Source organism: Macrosteles quadrilineatus, unplaced genomic scaffold (assembly GCF_028750875.1).
Source record: "Macrosteles quadrilineatus isolate MER2022 unplaced genomic scaffold, UCM_ALF_1.0 Scaffold_9__3_contigs__length_116548681, whole genome shotgun sequence".
Lineage (NCBI taxonomy): Eukaryota > Metazoa > Arthropoda > Insecta > Hemiptera > Cicadellidae > Macrosteles > Macrosteles quadrilineatus.
This window is the reverse complement of record NW_026542602.1, coordinates 106,962,579-106,971,949: the sequence shown is the minus strand read 5'-3', so window position 1 is coordinate 106,971,949 and position 9,371 is coordinate 106,962,579. Positions and strand designations below refer to the sequence as shown.

Here is a 9,371-nt window from a genome sequence, read left to right as displayed (position 1 = left end):
AAATAAAGGCTATTTATATATAATAATTTATTGCAAAACAGCAAACTATGAATTATCGCGACTGAGGATGTTAAAGATTATAAAAACAAATACGTCATATGTTAACTTAAAAACACTACTGGAATAACATTTTATCTGGAAGTGGAATAAAGACAACAGATAACGAGGTAACGCAAAACGTTGAATTAATATAGTAGTACTATAATAGTGGGCATTCATTGAAACGCCAGTGAGTGACAGCGGCTGCGGCAGCCTCGTTCAAGGTCACATATGCCGCGACTGTGGAATGGCGGGACGGGGAGAGAGCGGGAAATATGATGCGCCCGTCTAGTTACAGTTGACTCAAACTGGATAAACTTCTCCCGTGCGCGCTGAGTTGAAGACACTAGCGCTACCAACAGGCAGCGCTCCAAATTAAATTTCACTTAATGCTACCTCCGTAAGCGTCAGCATTCTGGGTAATAGAAGTATATTTTCTGTGGTATAATACACAATACAATAAATCACTTTATGTACATCACTATTTTTATATCAAGCTAGGAATCTTTTGGTTTATCACAGACAAAGGCCACTTAAAGAGCCACACATCATGTACTTGGTTCTTCTTTCTTCAACAGTTGATCGATCTGTAAACATGGAATTCAAAGTTACACACAGTAGTCCATTTTGTAAAGATTACCAATTAAGATGCTAACTAGGTTTCTGTTACGGACATCATTATTTGATCGCATTTTGAATCCATTTTTTTAAATTATGATTAAAAAGATGGTGTATTTCATACAAATCTGTTATTCACACTCTGTTGGCAGTTCAATTCAACTTCTGTAACTAACAACCTGACTAGAACCTAAATATAGGAATGGGAAAAATCAAAGATTAAAACGAAGCATTGCATTAAAAAAAATTAAAGATTGATTTGACCAGTGCTTGATTTGTTTGGGGAACGCGGCGGAACAGAGTTCCGGTACCTCCCTTTAAGAAAGATAAAAATATTGGCATAAACTGTCGGTACAAATTACCTTAAATAGGTTACAGTTTCGTTAATTTTTTTTACAAATCCAATACTGGTATTACTGGTTTAGTAAAAACATGTCTTTCAAAAATAGAAATACTGGATTTGACAATAGTTATGCAATTGACATTGACCTGAGTCTTGTACATATCCTTGACGTCCTGCAGGTCCATTCTCAGCTCCTGACTCTCCTCTAGTTTCTCCCCATACAATAGCAGCAATGCATCATACTCTGTCTGTAGTGTGGATAGTGCTGCCAACTGCTTGTCCTGCACCTCCACACGGCCAGTCAGGGCTGCCAACTCATTGCTGAGTGCTGCCCTCTCTACCTCTCTCCTGGACAACTCCCATTGTAGTTGGTGTACTTCACCTGTACAATCAAGAGCAGTGAAGTAAAGACAGTGCTGCCAACTAATCACCCTACGAGCAGGTACATCTCATCTATGACTATACTAGGAACATTAATCTTGGTTCTGAGGCAGCTGGTGGATCACATGGTAAGTTTGTTTACCTTCTCTTTGCTTCAGTTGAGCCTGGAGTCCCTCGAGCAGAGAGGTGGTGTTCCCAGGCCGCAGACTGTCGTACACACTCATCCTTCCACTCATGGAGGCCGTCTCAAACACATCGTCTCCAAACTGCAACATTGTATCACGCTACATGTGTAACAAGCGAGTTAGATTTGTAGAAAAAATATTCTTGTAATTACTGTAATATGCTTTAGAACTAGAACTTAACGTCACTTAATGTACTACTAAGTACTAATTATATAGCTCAGCGGTGGACATGGTGACTTGGGCAGAGATGCCAGACATTTCTCAATTTCTGATTAAGAACTGACCACAGACACTACTTTATCATTACAGTTGTTATTGCTATGGTTCAACATTTAAAAATGTTAAGCTTTTTGGTGGTTTTATACTGGATAAAGCTTACCTCGATGAAAGGGATTATATTAAAGGGGTTAGCTAAAGCTGAAAAATCCACACAGATCTACCCACTCCATTCAACGCTCATTCTTTATCATACTCACTCAGCCTAAAATACAAAGCAAAGCCGTTTGTGACGTGAGTGTCGTTGTCTTTACGAATTTAATTTAAATGAATTCAAGCAAAATGGTTTTAGTTACCTTGCTTTGTCGAGTGATCCTTTGTGGTAGTACACTACTGTTAACATATTTTTTGTTATCCCAGTTTCAAGAATTTGAATCGTATTGATATTATTATTAGATTTACCTGAGTTCTTGTAGGTAAAAGTGTTTATGTCACCCTATGCATTTCTCCACCTTGTGTGGCATCTTCAGGGGTCTTCTTAATCCACTTATCACTTTCAATATGAATATAGTCTATATTGTATTATTAACAGAAATATTTACACACAGGCGGTCACTAGTATTGCGGTCGTGTCGATCGGACAATGTGTCAACGGACACGCTGCGGAGTCACGGCAGGTCTTTCTTCCTCCATTTCATTTCTTGGACTGCGGCTTTTGGAATTTGAATTTGGACCGTTCGAAGGGTTTTTGAACTTTTCTGGTTTATGATCGGCCGGGTGCTTTGATCAATGCAGTGTTGCCTGTTTGTCCCTGTGTTTCCAGGATTGTTAGTCTCAATATCATTATCGTAAATTCATTTAATAATTGTAGAGCTGGTGTAGTCTCATTTTCTGTTTACGAGGGTGTTTCAATACATTTATATATATTTGTACATTTGTTTTGTATATGTTTGTATATTTGGTAGCTTTCTTGTATTTTTGGTAATGGTTATGTTTTAAGTTTTGAGTGGGTTTTGTTCAGAATCATGAGGGAATCAGAACAAGTAGCATAAGACGACATAATAAAAACAAGAATAATATATTAGCATAACATAACATCTTACCTACAAGAACTCAGGAAACAACAAAGGTAAATCTAATACAATTCTATTTTCTATGGTTTCAGACTTCTGGAGTCTATCGCCACATGTGACAAATACATCAGGCCATCTACCCAATTTGGTTAATTCCATTGTTACCATTGTAAAACACACATAACACAAACACCTTGCCATAACACCGGTTATAACTTCTCATAGTAGAAAGCTGTTATAGGAGAAACTATTATACTGAATACAAAATACACAATACTCACTCCTGGCCACATGTTACTGGCTGTTGAGTCACAGACAGACAACCTTCCCAGACTGAGGGTGGGGGAAGAGCGGGGAGTGGTGGGGGGAGACTGACCTCGCATCTTTGTCTGCTCCTGCAACACAAACATGCAAAACAGTGAATATTGCAGCCAAGAATACCACTGAAAACCACACTCTAACTAAATACTTCCTAGCTGTCACCTGGCTGGGGAAATTATATAAGCTTTACAATGATGTTCACCAAATAATGCCCAGTTTTTCAAAGCATATTTATTATTTTTATTTTGCTGATTTTTACTAAAGTGAATTGCTTCCTAAAATAGCAATTTGAATCGTTCTAATCTGACAAGTTTTCATTTTCATTGATTCACAAAAGATATTATTATAATGTATGTAATGGGAAATAATTATAAGAGTCTATAAGAGGATTTTGACTAATTGCAATTTTATCACTAACTGAACGATTGCTGATCAAATCTTAACCTATAAATCCTGAAAAGTGAAAACCTAGTCAAAAGCCATCTTAACCAAACAGTATCTATAAAATTAATACGCTACATGAAACTTTGTCGGTTGAACTCCTCCACCATTTCTTAACCGATTTTTTCCATTGACGTCTCATTGCAAAGAGCGTGTCGCGTAGATTTGCAAACTGGCCTTACATTTTTGAAAAAGTCCCTTGGGCTCTGCCGCAGTGGCTTTGAAAGTTCCCATGTTATCCTTATGAAGAACATAATTGTTTACATTTTGATCAGCTGCATAAGTTAATTGCTGTTATTTATTTTTCAATTCAACGAAACGCATTGGGTACATTATTTACTGATTTTGTTGAAATTAAATATTTACTACTTTAATTTACAATGTAAAAAATTGAGAAAGCCTAGGCAATTTGATATATTTTACATCCTACATAATGAAGAACACCTAAAATGTGAAGATTCCCACAAACAATGAACAAGGATGTTAGCCGAAGTGTTACTATTTTGTAGGAAACACGGACTTAACTTTATGATGATTGGCAAAGGAAAACACTCTAAGGCTGAATTAAACTGGTACGACAAGGACATTAAATATATGTATTCATAAAAGTCAAGTGATTTTAGAATAATATGACTACATCCAAGAAACCTTAGTAAAACTTTCATTGAAGAATTTGCATTTTTCACATTTAAGGGAAACAAAAAACCATCTGAACAACATTAGGCCTTTCAATTCTGCATTTTTTCAGGTATGTATAACCATTGGGTATACACGTAACGTATATAATTGAGTGTGAGTGTACGTTGATAATTGTATGTGTGTAGTTACGCTATAACAGTAACTAGCCAAATTATTGCCAATTGAAGCAAATACAATTGTGATAGAGGTTATGCAGGAAATCAGGCAGTTCTTAAGAAATATAAACAAAATTTTATCGCTATACAAAAATGACTGAAATTATTTAACGTTTGACGACAATGGGTATAGTATCATGCAGACTACATTATCATTGACGAAGATCAACATTGACAACCTAATGCAGCTATAAGTGGGAAATATTTGTAGAATATACTAAAAAAGCAGACCAGCTTTTGAAAAATGATAAAATATTTACAAGAAATGTTGAATATATGGAACTGTTAGGTACATAATCTATGAGTTGAGTGTTTTAAACTCATCGGAAATTATGACTTTTATTAGTTTTTAAATAAGTTATTTGTTTTTAAATAACTACTTTACTTCTTTGCAACTGCTCGATTTCGAGCAACATGTACACTAGTCTTATTTTAAAATGTAATTGAGATTACTTTGAATAAATTTAGTAGGCCTACCAGTAAATTTGTTCTGACTCGCCAAGCTGAATCGTTCATTGAACAGTTCCTACCTGCAATGCCGCAGTCTTTCTCCTCTCAGCCTCCAGAGCAGCTCTCTCCACGGACAGTTGCTGCTCCAAACTCCTTCTGTCTCTCTCACTCTCACACAGTTCACTACGCAGCTGCTTCAGACTCTCCTCATGTTCCTTGACCAGTCTGAAGTCAACAATCCAGGGTTAGTCACATAGAAGCAAAGACTAAAGCAAATCAAAAATATGTTGATAGGCAATAACAGACAAAGTAAATATGAAAAGTGAGCTACCTGTCCTTTTCTCTCTCTGCTAGTTGCAGTTTGTCCTTGGCCTCTGTCAACAGTTCCTGAGTAGCCTCCAGTTCTCTCTGACCCGCAGACAGTTTGGCCTCCAGTCCAGCCCCTCTGTTGGTGGCCGTCATCAGCTGTTCTCTCAGCCCCCTCTCTGCTTCCACCAAGCCTGTCACTCGCGACTGAAGCTCATCTGACAAAAGTTGTATTGTGTGTTTAGATTGAAATTCTATCAAATTTTAAGGTTTGATAGTAATGGTAAATACCCCCCTTGCAAAAAACCTGCAGATTAAGCTAAGCAAATTTCCAATTTCCTGATTGGATTTTAACTAAAATATCTACTTTAAATGTCATATATATTATTAGCTTAACGAGTACTTAAGTTTGCTGCTACAGGGAAGGTAGTAAAGTGTTTTTTTTAGTGTAATTGTTTAGCATGAAATAAAAAAATAATTCCAAATTTGATCAAAATATGTTCATAAACAAGCAAACTCCAACAATATTTTGCTACAGTCACCTGACAAAGTGGCCTTTCTTGCATTGATTATAGCACAGAAAGTTGCTAATTGCTGCATCTACTTATTTTTGCCGCATAGTTTTTTCTTTTTTTTTTTTTACTTACACCAGTATTCCTACGAAACAGCATGCTTTTATTAGGCACGTAGTACTGTAAGCTTGAAAATAAGTTGGCAAGACTTAAAGATATACGCAGGTGCAGTTACAACACTCCAACTCAAAATTTAGTTATTTTTGTTACCCTAGCTATTTTTTGTAGAGCAATGAGCTATCTTCAGGGAGAGGTTCTTTGCCAGCCGATTTAATGAGTGGGGTTGTTTCTTATCTGAGCTTATTATGATTTTGTATTTTCTTTATTTATGTCTAGAGAGATGAGAGCGTGTCCCTACAATAATAAGTCAAGAGTTTATGCTGTAACAATTAAATATTTATTCAACAAATTTATTAAATCTAACATTCAGTCTTATTCAGTAATTATCACAGTGATCCTTCTCACTAACAATTCACAAACATTAACAATTCATAAATATTTAACTTGAAATTGAAAAAATCTACTTTAAATTATATCACAAAATATTAATGACTCAACAATTCCCTAACTCGCAATAATGTAACCCCTGAGAAAGAAATTTAATTTTGTTAATAAAGAAAACCTAATCTGTAGTTTAAGTTGCCAACTTTCAGCTCTTACCAACTCCAGCACAAAGCCGAGTGTAGTGTTTGCCGAATGTAGCTTTGAGGACTCTAATCTTCCAGCTAAAAAGCCGAGTTAACAAGAGAGAAGTCTTCTCTCTTTCAAAAATACCGCCCTGCCATGATACCGGAGTACGTACCGCGCAGAAAAAACTATATGACGTAATGTGATTGTTTTACTTCCTCTCACTCAATTCTCAAACCGGGCCGGGTACCGATGTCTGTCAAATGTCATGTCCTGGAGGTTATGTTAGTGATGATTGTAAATAGGCATCCGTATAAAGTTATTCTTAATATGAATTTAAACAATCTTACAGTAATTAAAAACAAATCACAGTTATAGGATAATTTAAATAAAAGAATGATTAGTCGGAGTCTAATTTAATTATGGCCTTTGATGAAAGTAAAAGTTGTATCGGCAGACGTTATAATATCGAAACGGTAAGTGTACGTATTGTAGGTTATCTCAACTTAGTCAATAATGAAATTTGACTTAAATCTGCTATTAATTAGAGAGGTATTTATTAGAATTTTATTTATTATTACCTTGAAATTACAAAGCATCAAGAGGATCGGTGTTTATTGCAACTGTGCAACAACCTAGGCTATTTGGAATAACGTCTTTCATTGGTTATTGTTTGAGCCTATTAGAAAGCTTGATAGTAGGGATGGACGGGTCCCGAAATTTCGGGAATTTTTCGGGAAAAAAATATTCCCGATTATCGGGACGGGATTACATTTGACTCGGGAATTTTTCGGGACGGGATTTAGTCCGATCGTCGGCGATTTTTCCGCTTCGCGAGTGCCGATAACGCCGTTATTGCGAGCGATAGGTCCGCGAACGCAGGAGACGAAGTCATACCGACAATCGCGCCGTGACCGCGGAGCCCTACCGACGATCGCGCCGTGACCGCGAGTCATACCGACGATCGCGCCGTGACCGCGAGTCATGACGACGATCGCGCCGTGACCGCGGAGTCATGCTGACGATCGAGCCGTGATCGCGAGTCATACCGACGATCGCGCCGTGACCGCAAGTCATACCGACGATCATGCCGTGACCGCGAGTCATGACGACGATCGCGCCGTGACCGCGGAGTCATGCTGACGATCGAGCCGTGATCGCGAGTCATACCGACGATCGCGCCGTGACCGCGAGTCATACCGACGATCGCGCCGTGACCGCGGAGTCATGCTGACGATCGAGCCGTGATCGCGAGTCATACCGACGATCGCGCAGTGACCGCAAGTCATACCGACGATCATGCCGTGACCGCGAGTCATGACGACGATCGCGCCGTGACCGCGGAGTCATGCTGACGATCGAGCCGTGATCGCGAATCATACCGACGATCGCGCCGTGACCGCGAGTCATACCGACGATAACCCCGTGACCGCGGAGTCATACCGACGATCGCGCCGTGACCGCGAATCATACCGACGATCGCGCTGTGACCGCGAGTCATACCGACGATCGCGCCGTGACCACGAGTCATGACGACGATCGCGCCGTGATCGCGGAGTCATGCTGACGATCGAGCCGTGTTCGCGAGTCATGCTGACGATCGAGCCGTGATCGCGAGTCATACCGACGATCGCGCCGTGACCGCGAGTCATACCGACGATAACCCCGTGACCGCGGAGTCATACCGACGATCGCGCCGTGACCGCGAATCATACCGACGATCGCGCTGTGACCGCGAGTCATACCGACGATCGCGCCGTGATCGCGGAGTCATGCTGACGATCGAGCCGTGTTCGCGAGTCATACCGACGATCATGCCGTGACCGCGAGTCACCGCGAGTCATGACGACGATCGCGCCGTGACCGCGGAGTCATGCTGACGATCGAGCCGTGTTCGCGAGTCATACCGACGATAATGCCGTGACCGCGAGTCATACCGACGATAACCCCGTGACCGCGGAGTCATACCGACGATCGCGCCGTGACCGCGGAGACCTACCGACGATCGCGCCGTGACCGCGAGTCATGACGACGATCGCGTCGTGACCGCGAGTCATACCGACGATCGCGCCGTGATCGCGAGTCATGACGACGATCTCGCCGTGACCGTGAGTCATACAGACGATCACCCCGTGACCCGCGAGTCACAAGTTACTATAGGTACCTGTAAATTGTTACCCATTTTTTGGTTTTTATAGATCAGTGCCACAAATGGTAAAAATTGATTTTGTATGCCTTTTTTTGGTAACTGCAATACAGTACTTTCTTTTTATGCACAGAAAAAAATCCCGTCCCGTCCCGTCCCGAAAATCGGGAAGGAAATAAAAATCCCGTCCCGTCCCGTCCCGAACTAAAAATTCAATCCCGTCCATCCCTACTTGATAGTAATCTAAATTTGGTTAATTGAGTAGGCCTATTATATTATTATTACGGCGGTAAACTTTGGTAACGTCGTACAGTTCAATGTTTGGATTTAACCTAACCGAAAAACGTAAAAAAAAAAAAATAGTTTAGGAAGCGCTTATAAGGAGGAAATTAAAAAAAAACTGTAAATTTAAAACTCCCATGTTATTCTCATGGAGAATAAATTGTGTAACTAGTGTGTGAAGTGGCACTTTGCTGCACACGAGATAAATGTTTACGCACAAGCCGTAGGCGAGTTTGGAAAGTTTCTCGAGTGCAGCAAAGGTAGTTTGCACTCGTGTTACACATTATATTTTTCCTACAGTTACTATAAAGCACATAAATCATTTAATAATTAGTCTATCAAACACTGTAAAAAAAACTGTTTACATAACTGACTGTTTGTATCAAATTTTTTCTGAGTATTTTGCTAAAATCATGTGTTACTTTACTGAACATCCTTCATATTTATTGGGAACATCAAAATGTTTTAGAGAGTTTCTAAGGTTGAATAACTTTGCTTCACTAAAAAACCCATGGTA

At 39.7% G+C, this 9,371-nt stretch overlaps 1 protein-coding gene across 1 annotated transcript in view; it reads right to left on the bottom strand.

Moving 5' to 3' along the window:
- Positions 1-508: 508 nt before the first annotated feature.
- The window catches only part of LOC129003711 (TATA element modulatory factor-like), a 35,113-nt gene continuing 26,250 nt past the window's right edge, over positions 509-9,371 (bottom strand). Inside the window, exons 22-27 of the mRNA XM_054432008.1 lie at positions 5,253-5,445; positions 5,002-5,146; positions 3,137-3,250; positions 1,524-1,647; positions 1,147-1,382; positions 509-626 (exon numbers count right to left, since the gene is read on the bottom strand). Coding sequence (XP_054287983.1) covers positions 588-626; positions 1,147-1,382; positions 1,524-1,647; positions 3,137-3,250; positions 5,002-5,146; positions 5,253-5,445 — 851 coding nt within the window. The 3' untranslated portion in view covers positions 509-587. The remainder of the gene's footprint in view (positions 627-1,146; positions 1,383-1,523; positions 1,648-3,136; positions 3,251-5,001; positions 5,147-5,252; positions 5,446-9,371) is intronic.